At 43.0% G+C, this 14,680-nt stretch overlaps 1 protein-coding gene across 5 annotated transcripts in view; it reads left to right on the plus strand.

Annotated features, from left to right (window-relative positions):
• The window catches only part of LOC115637086 (beta-catenin-interacting protein 1), a 126,936-nt gene that overhangs the window by 64,440 nt on the left and 47,816 nt on the right, over positions 1 to 14,680 (plus strand). The window contains exon 1 of one of the 5 annotated variants that reach the window (XM_030537947.1): positions 1,670 to 2,015. The exons of the other annotated variants lie outside the window; for them this stretch is intronic. Within the exon in view, the coding sequence (XP_030393807.1) occupies positions 1,925 to 2,015 (91 nt within the window). The 5' untranslated portion in view covers positions 1,670 to 1,924. Of the gene's footprint in view, positions 1 to 1,669; positions 2,016 to 14,680 lie in introns of those variants that run through there. 5 annotated transcript variants of the gene reach the window in all.

Raw genomic sequence — 14,680 nt, forward strand, 5'->3', positions numbered from 1 at the left:
AAGTCAGGTGATACTATTTAAAAGTTGATGTATCAGAAATTGGAATGTTTAAAAAGTAAATTTTTAAAAGAATGACTTAATAGTGTCCCACTATTGAGTCATGATGTTTTAATTAGTTAATGTTTATAAAGTAACTCTAGATCTTCAGGTGGAAGGAGGTATACTAGAGCAAAATATTATTTTTGTATTAGCAAGATACAGAGCAATCTTGTAATACAGTTAATTTCAAGGGCAGGAATGCAAATAATTCTTTTGAGAAAATCATGACAAATTAACATCACAACAATAGAAACTGAGTACACAGTAACAAAAAGAAGACAACTATCCTACATCCTTTGGAGCAAAATCTAGGCTCCTGAAAATAATTGTTGCATTAGGCCAATTACACTGCAAACTGTCTCTTCTGTAAATCCTACCATCTTTCCTCAGTTCTTATGCAGGAAAAATGTCCTTGATTTCAGCTAGGTTTCTGGTTGAGTAAAGACTGAAGGATTTGGTTTCTGGATGGATTTAATTGCATTGCAGTTTGTGAATCTTAATACTGTACAATACAAAAAGGACAAAGCATTGCTAGTACTACAGCATTTTACATTCCTATTATTCATCCACCCGCTCCATGTGCACACATTAAATAATTAAGTGCTACTGTTTTAACTCTTCTGCCTCTTCATCCTAGTGGAAAACTGTGTAAGTGTGCAGTGGGATATGAAGTTTAATGCGACACAAAAGGAACTGAGCATCTGTACCTTCCCTCCCTGCATTCACGTGCGTCTGCATTGCAGTGTGAAATGCATTGCAAAGCAAACTGAATAACGTATCAGCATTTAGCTCTGCCTTCCACTCCAGCCAGCACAGACCACGGGAGTATGCCTTGCAGTGTTGTTTAATTTTATCCTCGTAGCGCCCACTATGTGGTACTTAACACAGTGCACAATTGATTGAGCATCATCATCTACATTCTGCTCCCTTTCTAATACAAGCGATGAGAGCTTGCAATGCAATACAAAATGGATGGTTCATCAGCATCATCCTCCCTCCCTCCTACCTATACAGAGCAAATCATGTGAGATGGCATTGCAATGTATGATGTTTAATACAATGCAAACGGGCAGGCACATGAGCACCAGCATGCTCCCGCTCCCCCTCCAGTGGAAAAGGAATGGAGCCATCCCCACGCTAGAGGAGCAAGCCTTGGACTCTGCAGCGAGAGAGAGCAGAGGCACAACCAGCCCTGGCTGAGACATGAGTCCAGAAAAGGAGAGGGCGGGGTAGTTTTGGTTTCTTCCAGGTAGAGAGTGAAAACAACCTTCTCCCCACCGCGATGAGATGGTTTTTCCCATCTGTCTACTGCCCCCGATGGTACTTTCCTTCCCTCAACGCCCCCCCCGCAACATTTCCCGCAGAAATATTATCCACCCCCCATGAGGTGGTTTCTCCCCTCCATAAATACCCCCCAATAGCTTTTATTTCTCTCCTTCCTCTAATCCACCCCAAGAAATAAGGGTGTTCCCCCCATAAATGGTTCTACCCTGTTGCCTCAGGTGAGTTCTCTCCTTTTGCACCCCTGCGAAGATTAAGTGGTTTGCTCCCCTCCTCCATAGGGATGAGGTGGTTTCTCCCATCCCTTATATCCCAGCTCCCTCCCTCTGAGTTGGTTTCTTCCTTGCTCCCCCTCCCCCGCCTGGTAACCGGTGCGGGAGAGAATGAGCCTAAGCATCAGCCGCCGCCATCTTAATCCTAGCTGCCGCTGGCGGAGCGCAGGGCTCTGAGGAAGGGAGCGGAGCTTCCTCAGCGCCCGTGATCCTCCGCCGCGCGGCGCGGGACACAGCCGGGCCCGCTGGGGGCGCCCCTCCCCTATCTCTTAGGGGTCAATTCCTCCCTTTCCTCGCCCGCCCGCCCGCTCTGAGCGGGGAGAGAGCGAGCGATGCTGCGCCCCGGGATGCTCTGTCCGCTCCTAACCCCCGTCTGGCTCCTGACCGCTGGGCTGCTTTGCGGCGGGCTCTGGGCTGCTAGAGGTGAGTGCGACCCGGTGCTGTGCGTGTATGTGGGGGAAAGGGATGGTAACCCCGCCGCACTGAACCCCTCTCTGGGAGACTATGGGGGGGCGCTAACTTCTGCCCTCGTGACATCCCCCGACCTCCGCGGGGCTTGAGCCCCCCCCAGTTCCCCCTGGCACCCCGCCTGTCCGCCGCGGGGCTTGAGCCCCCCCCCAGTTCCCCCTGGCACCCCGCCTGTCCGCCGCGGGGCTTGAGCCCCCCCCCAGTTCTCCCTGGCACCCCGCCTGTCCGCCGCGGGGCTTGAGCCCCCCCCCAGTTCCCCCTGGCACCCCGCCTGTCCGCCGCGGGGCTTGAGCCCCCCCCCCCCAGTTCCCCCTGGCACCCCGCCTGTCCGCCGCGGGGCTTGAGCCCCCCCCCCCAGTTCCCCCTGGCACCCCGCCTGTCCGCCGCGGGGCTCGAGCCCTCCCCAATTCCCCGTGACACCCCGCCTGTCCGCCGCGGGGCTCGAGCCCTCCCCAATTCCCCGTGACACCCCGCCTGTCCGCCGCGGGGCTCGAACCCCCCCCCAATTCCCCGGGACCCCCGCCTGTCCCCTGCGGTGCTTGAGCCCCCCCAGTTCTCCGTGACCCCCGCCTGTCCCCTGCAGGGCTTGACCGCCCAGTTCCTATCTGAGGGTGTCTCGCTCCATCCCCCGTGACACCCCATCTGTAGACTTAACACTATGGCACCCCAGCTGTCCTTTCTGGGAGGCCTGATCCCCCTCGTTCCTTTTTTGGAGGGGGGGTTACTCCATTCACGATATCAGAGGGGTAGCCGTGTTAGTCTGGATCTGTAAAAGCAGCAAAGAATCCTGTGGCACCTTATAGACTAACAGACGTTTTGGAGCATGAGCTGTCGTGGGTGAATACCCACTTCGTCGGATGCATGTCATCTGACGAAGTGGGTATTCACCCACGAAAGCTCATGCTCCAAAACGTCTGTTAGTCTATAAGGTGCCACAGGATTCTTTGCTGCTTTTCCATTCACGATGACATCTCATGCATCCCATCTATAATCCCGATGGCATTTAACCCTCAGTGTTTCTCTTCGGTGGGGTCTAACTGCATTCTCCTGGTGGCACAGAATTTACCGACTTATCTAGGGGTTTGACCCCCCCTTCCTCTCCTTGAGGGGGGATCTAACCCGGTTTCCGCATGGTAATATCCCAGTTATCCTTCTCCCGGTAGGATTTAACTCTCTTATTTCATATGGGAATTAATTCTTTTACCTTGAGTAAACCTTCTCCTATGCGGGAGCTGAGCTGGGGGCGGAGGCAATGTCTTTGGCTTCCTTCGTCCTCTGGGGGATGATGGGTACCGCTGGATGATGATGCCTCTCTCCAGGGTGCTGGGGATGGGAGGGGGTTACTCCCTCTCCTCTATGGGGCTGGGTTAGGGGTGCAGGAGGTACGGTGGGGAGTCATCCCCCATACAGCGTGTGGGAAACGTTATCCTAATCACATGGATCAAAGAGTGATGGAGGACAGAGTTGTCCTAGTGAGGGAGACTGCCTTACAGCCGGATCAGGGGATGATTTATCGTGTGTGTTGGTGGTTGGGAAAGTTTAACCCCCCCCAGACTAGGGAGGGGAATTGCCACCCGCACTTCTCTTGAATGCTGAGCCAGGCGTGATGATAGGTTGTAGTGGTGGGTTATTCCCGGCAAGGGAGACTTGCTCACCTTAGGTTAGGCTATTCGCTTCCTTCTGAGAGATGCAGCTTAGACAAAAGCCTGCTTGGGGCTCAGCTGCCCAGGTGTCCGGGAATGGCTGGGGAGGCAATGGCTCTGCTAATGACTTGGTTTTAAGATGTATGTTGATGGGAAGGAAAGGAATGTGTGAAGCATAATGGTTCTGACTCTGTTTTGGTTTGGTGGTTGCATTGATTGGCGACTGCAGCAAGAAAGGGGTGTGTGTGTTACATAATAGTCCCCCCCCACAAGATCTTGGATTTTACATCCTGAATATTTTCTTCCTCCCCTTAAGCGTAGTTTGCTTTTAAATTAATAGAGGAATAGAGGTTGTAACTTGTTTCAAAGAAAGGCTAAACTTGTGAAATGTGAAGAGACTAACTACCCGCCCAATCCTAGACTGGCTGCGTATTGTAAATACAGCCTCTCCCCTGGCTCTTAAAAGGCAGTGTGTGTGTGCAGTTTTAAAACCATGACCGTATTTTGGTTAGTGGAAGAGCTTTGATCGTTAACTGTGGATAGAAACGGGAAATCTAACACCTCATTTAGCCCCTCAGAATGTAACTGTCATGATTTCATAGAGAACACTATATTGTTCCTAAAGCAAACACATCATTTTATTACATCTTTTGCTGTAGACCCTTCTTAAACGTTAGCCTTTTAGATATTGATTGATCTTGCAAACTGAAAGCATACGCATTGCAGGTCTGCCTTTGAACAGATTTCATTAGAGTACTGTATTGCAAACGATTCTTTACCGGAATGTAAACCTATGTATTCAAAAGGCATATACGATTCTTTAATTGATCTTATGGTGGTATTTATGGACTTTAATTTTATAATTTTAAGGTGGAGCATCAAAAATGAGAATATTTGAAGAGAGATTAAAATGCAAAGGAGTCTTGTAAATCACTTCTTGGGATGGAAATATTTTAATTGTTTAATCTGTAAAAATGTTTGCTTCTATAAATTCACTGAAGTGAAATGCAATCTCTTGCTGCATTTTCTTTTCATAGCATCTACTAGTATGTAATAGCATCAAAAATTTATAAGTAATTGAAAGTCTACAGGACTTTATATAGATAGTGGCTATGATTAAAAGTGCACAAGCTCTTTTCAGGTACTCTGACAAGTTACTACTAGTCTATAGACCAAAATGTAACTATTTTATGCATGTAATATTTATGAAATCATCTCATAATCTCATTTTAACACTATGTATCTGCAGAACATGACTACTTGGTTACCTTGTTGAAGTATCAGTAGAAATATCAGAAGGAAGATTGGAATACGCTCCTACCTTTGTTCTATTTCTTTGAAAAGATGGCTGCAGAAACTTAATTTTCCATTTGCCTATTTTTATTTACTGTTGAGATTGCTGCAGAAGACTGTATATAATCTGCAGTTTCTTGTTAGAGCCCAGACTACTGTTATTTTCCAGCCTAAAGCTACTTTTACTGGAGTAGAATCTTGAGCTGCTAGGTTCTAAAGATTAGTTCTTAACTAACTTGTTACTGCGAATTATGGATTATGAGGCCTTGTTTGGTTCTGTACATCCACAGTTAGAGGCTGCTACACTTGGAACACTTTAATTACTATAGATAGTACATACTAGAATGTTTATCTGAAGATACAAAGTGTCTTTAAGTAAATTTATAGAAAGAATTATGTAACTAGTGAAAGCTAGCAAAGCTTTTCAGGGTGGTGTAATTTATAACATATATAGCATTCTGTTACTGTGCATAAAACTGAATAAATGCACTTAAATTCTTAGATTAAAAATACTGTCTCCTTATATATGCTACTAATACATTAACAGTTTAAAAAAGCAAACAGTGAAAATTGAATACTTCTATGTCATTCATCTTTGATAGTGAAATCAGACTAATCCATTTAATTATTTTGGTTTTTTTGGTAATTGGGTTCACTTTTCAGTCCTCCTAACACAATGCAAACACTGCAGGAAAATGTCTTTGGGATGGGAAGCTGTTTCTCTTGTGGTAATTAAAATAAATAACTCCAAAATGACAAAACATGGGAACATTTCAAGTGGGGCTGGGGGGTGTGCGCGCGCACATGCACACACAAAAAAACCTAAGTTGTTATCTGAATTTGACCTGACTGTCTCCTTTTAATACTTTATTTGTGATTTCTTCCTAGTGTTTCTGTCCTTCAGAGAAACATATATAGGCTTAAATGGCAGTTTTCAGTTTTTGATTAATCAGTGCTTTCTGGTATTATAAAGAACTAGAATATAAATGTTGAAAGTACAAACGATGTAGTTTATTGTCCATAGTATAAAAAGCAATTTTTATGAAATTATTTCTTTTGTGTTTATCTTCTAATCCAGTTATGTTGGACTAAGAATAAGTATAATACCAGAGTTGTTAAACCTTTTAACATCAATTATTGGAAAAGTGTAGCTGTTAGCATTGAGACATACTCCTTAATGCTTTGCTTAAATACTTCACTCTGATAAATATAACTGAAAGGGAAATTGAATTGCAAAAGGAAAGAGTGCTTTCTTTCTGTCTTTCTTTTAAATCAGAAAACAGTACATATGATGACTAGTTCTTCAGCAGTCATTTACTGACCAAGTAAAACATTAAGCTACCCCCACTTCACCTCAGGCCATAAGTCCTGTCTTTGCAATTTAAGAGGTTTCCTGTGTTCTTATGAATTTCTCAAACCTAACCACAAACAACTTTTTCACAACTACCATATGGTTTTCAAGATTGTTTATTCAAGACATTTCACAGGTCAGTCTTCTTGATACAGAGTGGTATATTTGGTTCCTGTTGTCACCTCAGAAAAGGCAGAGTTTCAGAATTTCCTAGAAGATGTCTAAATCCAAAAGGACTTCTTTGTACCCTCTTTAAAAAATAGAGTCCTTTATGGGTCTAAAAGAAAAAATGTGAAGGAGAAATTTATAAGTTACTGATAGAAAAACCTTTCTTTTAATGCACGGATACTGTTGGGTAAGGTGTGGTATAATGCCCACCTTATAAGTTGGATGAGACAATGCTAAGTGGTTTTTCCACCCATAGTACAAATGAGATGATGTGCATCTGCAGGGATTAAAGTGGAAGAAAAATGATTTTGTTTAAACAAGTATGAGTTATTATGCCTATGTTTCCAGCAATGCACTACCTACTTTTTCTTCTCTCATTGAAATAGAGTGCAGGTCACATGTCTTTCCCCCTCCTTCCCCCTTACAGCCAATGAAGTAATTTGAGCCATAAATTACGCTGATAGAAATCTCTGGTGTTGTAGAAATAACCTTATTTTTAGTTACCTTGTAATAAATTGAATGTGACCATGTAAGCTTTCATTCTGCTTTCTGAACCATCAATGAAACACTCATTGTAAATGTCTTTGCCCACTGCCTATGCTTATCTGTCTATCTGGTTTTTAACTATAGCAAAATCATAGGCTACAGACTCATTAACCTATATTTTTATTAACTTCATTTGTAATTTGTGTCAGTCTGCAGGGCTGTGCAAGAGACTTCTGAGGCCTGCTCTATACCTTAAACTTAGGTTGACCTAGGTACATCACACAGGGGTGTACAGAGCAATGTAGTTAAGCCAGCTTAACCCCCAGTGACAACACCATCAGGTTGATGGAAGAATTCTTCTGTTGACCTAGCTACCATCTCTGAGGGGTGGATCTACTACAGCGATGAAAAAATCCCTTGCCTTAGCAGGTGTCCACACTGTGTTGCTACAGTGGCACAGTTGTAGTGCTGTAGCTATGCTGCTGTAGTGTCTATAATGTAGACATAGGCTAAGTTTGATTTCTAGTTCAGATCCCTTACTTCTGCTTGGGAGTGAGAAGCTGGAAATAATCTGATTTGGGTCTACCACATGACAATGCAGGCTGCCTTTAAACAAAAGTGTTTATCATGTTTTTACTGAGATTGTTATAAATTCATGGGAATGGAGTTTTTTTCCATTTTTGTTTTAGTTACATTGGAGAAGACATCCAGGGACGGTCAGTGTTCCCTTCAGGATTGTTTAAAAAAAATTGATGTAGATGAGACACCATGATGGATGGAAATACCTAAAATATTTTTGTGGACACACCTAAAAATATAGTTTCTCTCTTTTCTTTGGATGTATCTTTATTATTTTCACCACTCTTCTTTGATTCTGCCTCTTGATTTTTATTTGGCATCGTCTTCTCATTTTTGGTTTCCTTCTCCCGTATGATGATGATTCAGAAATTGGACTTCGACAGTTTTGCTCTATTCCACCACCCATGGAAATGGGGCTCAGAAAATAGTGCCTCTTCATTTTATTGTAGACGTCCTCAAACTGGGGGGGTACATGCTCTAGGCAGCTGTGGTGGAATGTTTAGGGGGCACAGCTGAGGCCCAGGCCAGCCCCCATGGGGGGTGGGGAAGGAGTGCACCCCAGCTCCATTCCTGGCCTTGGCTCTGCTCCTGACCCCAGCCCCAGCTGTGGGCCCGGGCTCGGCCCCTTGACCCCGTCCATGTCTCCCCCAACCCCAGAGCCATGGCCCAGCCCCCGGCCCTAGCTTCGGGGAGTGAGGGGGCACAGACAGCCTAAGGGAGGGCATGAGGTAAAAAGTTTTACGGATACCTGTTGGCTCACTTGAACACTACGATGACTCCTGGGGATATGTGGAAAGGATTTTTATAATATATCAGTGACTTATTTTTCCTCCTGGAGGGCTCTGCCGTTTGAAGGCTTTATTTCTTGTTGAGAACATGTCTGGAAGAAAGCTGACATTACTAGCCAGTCAGACATCCCAAGCTTCTTGTAGCTTTGCAAGATATCAGTTGCTGAAATAGAAAAGGTTTGAAATTTTCTTGTCTTGTGTGAAGAGATAATAACATGAACTTGTATTCATATGTATTTTAAAAGGCACCTGAGACTTGGACTCTTCAGCCTGAGCAGTAATATATATGCTGGGTACAATGAAGGCGAGAGTACTTGTTAAATCTTGCTGACAGAGCTACTTTCCTTCATCATAGGAATCCATTGCTCCCAAAATGGTTGAATCAAATATTGTGCTGCTTGCTAATTCAAGCTTTTCAGCATTACAGTTTGCTGTTCTGTTGTGTGTTTAGTCTTGTTTAATTATAGCTGAGAAAATGACAAGCTGGAGTTGAAAGAATATACACAAGCTATTGTGGGAAGTTACTATATTTGCGCCTTGCTAAACTGTTTAAAAAGAGTCGTATCCTCAGTCATCTGGAATGAGTTTGTCTTTCTCCAAGTAAAGAAGCCTGTTTTTAGCCTTCGTTGATGGGTAAAATATCCATAGCAGTATCTGGGTAGGTAGGGTATGCTAACCTCTGAGTAGATTTGTTTCCTACTATGATTGCTTGCATATATGGGAGCTGGGCAGTTCCCAAATCAAAGTTTGTATTCAAGGAAGCAGTTCTCCATAACCAATAGAAAGGCTTGGCTGAATTAGATTTGTTTAAAATAATTTTGACAGACAATATTGATGTTAATAATTTTTTTATTTTTTTCAACTTTAAATTTTCACAGTTGCGGGAAATTATGGTGCGGAGTCATAACAATTATTTAATGACAGACATTGAGATTCAAAAACTTAAAGCATTATAATTGCTGAAACACAAACTATCAACATCCCATGTCAAAATATACAAAGTAAATATCTGTAAATCAAACTCTTAAGTTGAAAAGAAGCATTTTTGTACTTAGCCTGTCATTTCCATCCAGAATCGATATTATTTTTGTGGTTTGTTTTGTGTATGGTGAAATCAACACTTACCAGTAAAAAGAAAAAAATTCTATTCCTTCCAAGCCTGCCAATATACAGCAAGGTTCATATATGAAGCTCAGTAATACCAAAAAATAAAATCTTACAATGATTGTGCTTTTGGACATAGTAATGTAAATTATTTCAAATGAAAGTGAAATTATTATTCACCAATGCTGCCAAAATGTATAGTATTCATTTAGTTTGAAAAATAAAGCAATACAATAGACATTAAGTATTCTTAAATACCAAAACCAAGGAGAAGATCAAAATTAAATTTCATTGACCAGTGTTTGTGTGAGTTAAATTCAGTTGGCCATATCCGAATTCAGGGCTTGAAAAATCATTAGATACCTGCTGAATCACTTACTCATAGACTTTAGGGTCGGAAGGGACCAATACGATCATCTAGTCTGACCTCCTGCACAAAGCAGGCCACAGAACCTTACCCATCCACTTCTATAACAAACCCCTAACCTATGTCCGAGTTATTGAAGTCTTCAAATTGTGGTTTGAAGACCTCAAGCTGCAGAGAATCCACCAGCAAGTGACCCATGCCCCATGCTGCAGAGGAAGGCGAAAAACCTCCAGGGCTTCTGCCAGTCTGCCCCGGAGGATGATTATCTGTCCTGTTCATTCCCTCGGAAGCACTTGGCATTGGCCACTATTGGAAGACAGGATACTGGGCTAGATGGACTTTTGGTCTGACTTGTATGGCCATTCTTGTGTTCTTACCTATTAGCGGATAGATTTAAATGGTATTGAGGCCAATCCTAAATGCTCTTATATTCCTAGCTTTCCAGACACACCCCACTGCTGGCAAGTGAAAAGGTGATGACTTTTTGGCGCAAGTGCTGAACATGACTTTGCTTGCTAATTTTGCACTTCTGCTGTTGCTTCGTAAAGCTGTGAGCAGCTGTTAAAGTGCCTGAATAGGGTTTGGAGCTCATGAGAATCATACTTTAGCTTGTAGTTAATGTTTAGATCACTGGTAGGCAACCTGCGGTCCATCAGGGTAGTCTGATTTCGGGCCAGAAGACATTTTGCTGACATTGACCGTCCGCAGCACCACCCCCCGGAGCTCCCAGTGGCTGCGGTTATCTGTTCCCAGCTAATGGGAGCTGGAGGAAGCAGCGCCTGCTGGTGAAGGGGCTACAGGGATGTGCTGACTGCCGCTTCCCAGAGCTCCCATTGGCCAGGAACAGAGGGTGGTGTCTGTGGATGGTCAATGTCAACAAGATAGCCCTCAATCCAATTACTCTGCTGGGCCACAGGTTGCCCACCACTAGTTTAGATGGTTTTCCTTCTATTATAAGGAATGGAAACTTTCTGCAGAATAAAATAAATGGCCACATCAGTTACTGAGAGAGCTACCCACGTGAGAGTGGATTTTTCAAACAGGATGATAATAATTATATTTTCTCTTTTCTAATATCTTTTATTAAAAGGCCTAAAAATTCATCCAATTTTTAGAAACATGAATTCATTCAAGTCTTTTAGCACCTTTTGGGTCTAAAGAGTCATCACTCCCCTATTTTATAGATGGGGAAATAAGTGAGGCTATGTGACTTGTCCATGGTGACATAGTATATCTGTGGGAAAACTGGGAATTATACCCTTTGAGTCCGTCCTGTGCTTTAATGACAAGATCGCTTCTTGTCTCCTAAATTATTATACACTTATTCGGTCTTCAAGTCTGTCCTCCAAGTTTGAGTAATGCAAGGCACTGACCAGGGGATATTGATAGAGGTCATTTTGGGGGGGATGGGACCTCTATTCAGTTCAGCATGTTGTAACCAGTCTGCTAAGTAACAACGGTAGATGTGAGCACTTTATGCCATATTTGGGACCCTCCTTCCAGATGTCATGGTATCCTCTCACACTAAGGATACTTCTCTGGGGCAGGGAACTCCACTTATTAGGAAGAGACAGGTTATAGTGATGGGCAATTCGATTCTTACAAATATAGATAGTTGAATTTGTGATGATTGGGAGAACCACTAAATAAATTGTGTGCTGGGCATGAAGGTTGCGAACCTCTTGATCCATCTAGATGGACTTGTGCACACTGCTGAGGAGGAATAGGCGGTTGTGGTACACGCAGGTACCAGTGACATAGGGAAAGGTAGGACAGAGGTTGTGGAAGCCAAATTTAGGCTGCTAGGTAAGAGATTGACTTCCAGGACCTCGATGGAAGCATTTTCTAAAGTGCCTCTAGTTCCACATTCAGGGCCAGTTAGACAAGCAGAACTGCAGGGTCTCATGAATGAAATGATGGTGTTGGGAGGAGGGATTTAGTTTTATTAGGAACTAGGAAGCCTTTTGGGAAAGGAGGAGCCGGTACAGGAAGGATGGGCTCCATCTAAACCAAAATGGAACCAGATTAGTAGCATGTAAAATGAAAAAGATTGTAGAGGAGTTCTTAAACTAAGAGCTGGGAGAAAGCTGACAGGTGTGGAGGAACACACAGTTTGGACAGAGCTGTCCATTAGGGGAGGATTCATTAAAGGGGCTACTCTATATCCTAGGAAAGAAGAGAGGATTGAAGTTGATGAAGTGTACAGGTAGGAACTGAAGAGAAACAGTCAAATGAAAGAGGCCTATTAATTACATCACATGAAGGCATACAGCTAAATATTGACAGATTTGACAAGTGCTTGTATACAAATGCTAGAAACCTAAATACTGAGATGGGTGAATTTGAGGTCTGGTATTAAATGAGGATATTGATATAATAGGCATCACAGAAACTTCATGGAACAATGATAATCAACGGGACATGAAAATACCAGGATACAAAATATATACAAATCGCAGAGTAGGTCATGCTAGCATGGGAGTAGCACTATATGTGAGAGAAAGCAAAGAATCAAATATAGCAACAATCTTAAATTAATCAAACCCTACCATAGAATCTGTATGATAGAAATTCCATGCTTGAATAATAAGAGTATAGCTGTAGGCATATACTACTAACCAGCTGACTAGGATGGTGATGGTGATTGTAAAATGTTCAGGAGATTAGAGAGGCTACATAAATAGAAAACCCAATTATAATGGGGGAGTTCAACTCTCCGCATATTGACTGGGTATATGTCATCTCAGGATAGGTAGTGAGAGAAAATTTCTAAACTTCATTAATGACCACTTGTTGGAGAAGCTAGTCTTGTAACCCACAAAGAATTAAGCAGTTCTTGATTTAATCCTAAATGGAGTACGGCATCTAGTTGAAGAGGTGAACTGCTTGGTAATAGTGACCATAATGTAATTAAGTATAAATGTCCTTGTGGAAGTGAAGATACCAAAGAAGCCCACCACAATGTATTTAACTTTAAAAAGGGGGAGCTACACAAAAATGAGGAAGCTAGTTAAATGGAAGTTTAAAGGATGAGTCACAAGGATGAAATGCCTGCAAGCTGTATGAAAACTGTTCAGAAACACGCTAATAGAGGCTCAAATTAAATGTACACCCCAAATAAAAACAAAAATGCCACCATGGTAGGGTGATCAGATGTCCTGATTTTATCGGGACTGTCCCAATATTTACTTGTTTGTCCCGTGTTCTGACTGAACATCAGTCAGGATGCGAATTGTCCTGATATTTTGCTCTCCAGCGCACAGGCGGAGGGGGCTCGCGCTGCCCTGACTCTGCCCCTCCCCCCATTGGATCCCTCCCTAAATCCCTTCCCTGGCCCTGCCCCCTCAGCCCCGCCCCCTCACTGCCCTATTGGATTCCTCCCCAAATCCCCACCCTGGCCCCACCTCTTCCCCAAGCACACTGCATTCCTCCTCACCCCTCCCTCCCAGGCTTGTGCTAATCACCTGTATGGCAACGCAAGTGCTGGAGTGCGGGGGAGAAGCAGGACGTGGCTGCCAGCTCAGGGGAGTTGGAGGCAGAGTGAAGACGAGCTGTTGCAGGGGGGTGGGGCGTGGAGCTGCAGGGGGGTGGTCAGCCCCCACCAATTTTTCCTGTGCTCTGGCAGCTCTTGGTGGTTTTTGCATTTTTTGTTTTTTCCTCCGCTGCCAGCTCTTGCGGATTTTTTTTGTTTTTGTTTGCTCTGCCAGCACCCCTCTCTCCCCCCTGCATCCCGATATTTCACGTCTCTCATATTATCTTATTATTATCTTTGAGCTAGTAAATTCAAATTTGAGAAACTGATTAGATGCAGAGAAAACAGGGAACTAGTCTTCCTCTTTCAAGCAGTGAACAAGTAGGCAGCAGAGAGATTTCAGTTTCATAGGAAACATGCTGGGCTTAGTCAATTACACAGTTTTGTTAATTTTCCAGAATAGTTATTCACCTTAAGGTTATGGAGGTTTGGAAGCTGTCAGTATTCACACTTTAGCTCAGGCTATGAACACATTCTCTCCAACTTTGTATAGTCTCTAATAATAGAACTAGACCTAGTAGAGAATTGATGAAGTTGTCTAGACCCTCTCCCAGTGCAGGCTTGTTATCTACAACTTCCTTACTTTCTGCAGTTTTAATGTCTCAAGCAATGGGAATCATGTTATTCCATTGTAAAACTGTTCCACAATCAAAGAGTAAATTCAAATCAAATTCCTCCCTGTGGAAAGTTTTCTCAATTTTTCCTCAATTTTAGCCATAATTTTCATTTCATTACTTCATCCTGTTGCTTAAACCTATCCAAGGATTGCTTTAAAAATTGTGTCTGCAGCAGCCAGACTGTCAGGTATATGTACCTTTTGGTGAAGCTATCTGTATGAAGAGTTCTATAAAGCACTTATCTCAATAATTAATAGGCATTTCATTTCCATCATTATAATCTAGTTGCAGCATTGCAAATGACACAACATTCAAGAGGAAGTAATACCTTAAGGAATGTCTTGTATTCAAGAATCTCGGAACTTTATAAGGACTGAAATAGGTATTGTTATACCAGATTGTGTGAAGGAGAGTAGAGGCACAGAAACTGTGAACTGCAACCAAAGTTCGATAGTAAGGCTATAGCACAACAAGGAATAGAATGTACGCTTCAACCTGCAGACCATGCTTCTCTCTTTTACTCCAAAGTTTAGTGTGAATACATAGGTTCTGTAGGAGTGTATCCTTTACTGACTTAAAGGGAACTGGAGTCTAATCTGGTTGACTTTTCTGTTTCCTCAGTTCTATGATCCTTGTATATTTACTACATTAAAATCCACCTGGAGTCTTGCACATGAAAAGAAATTGTTTGA

The sequence above is a fragment of the Gopherus evgoodei genome, chromosome 18 (genome assembly GCF_007399415.2).
Source record: "Gopherus evgoodei ecotype Sinaloan lineage chromosome 18, rGopEvg1_v1.p, whole genome shotgun sequence".
Taxonomy (NCBI): domain Eukaryota; kingdom Metazoa; phylum Chordata; order Testudines; family Testudinidae; genus Gopherus; species Gopherus evgoodei.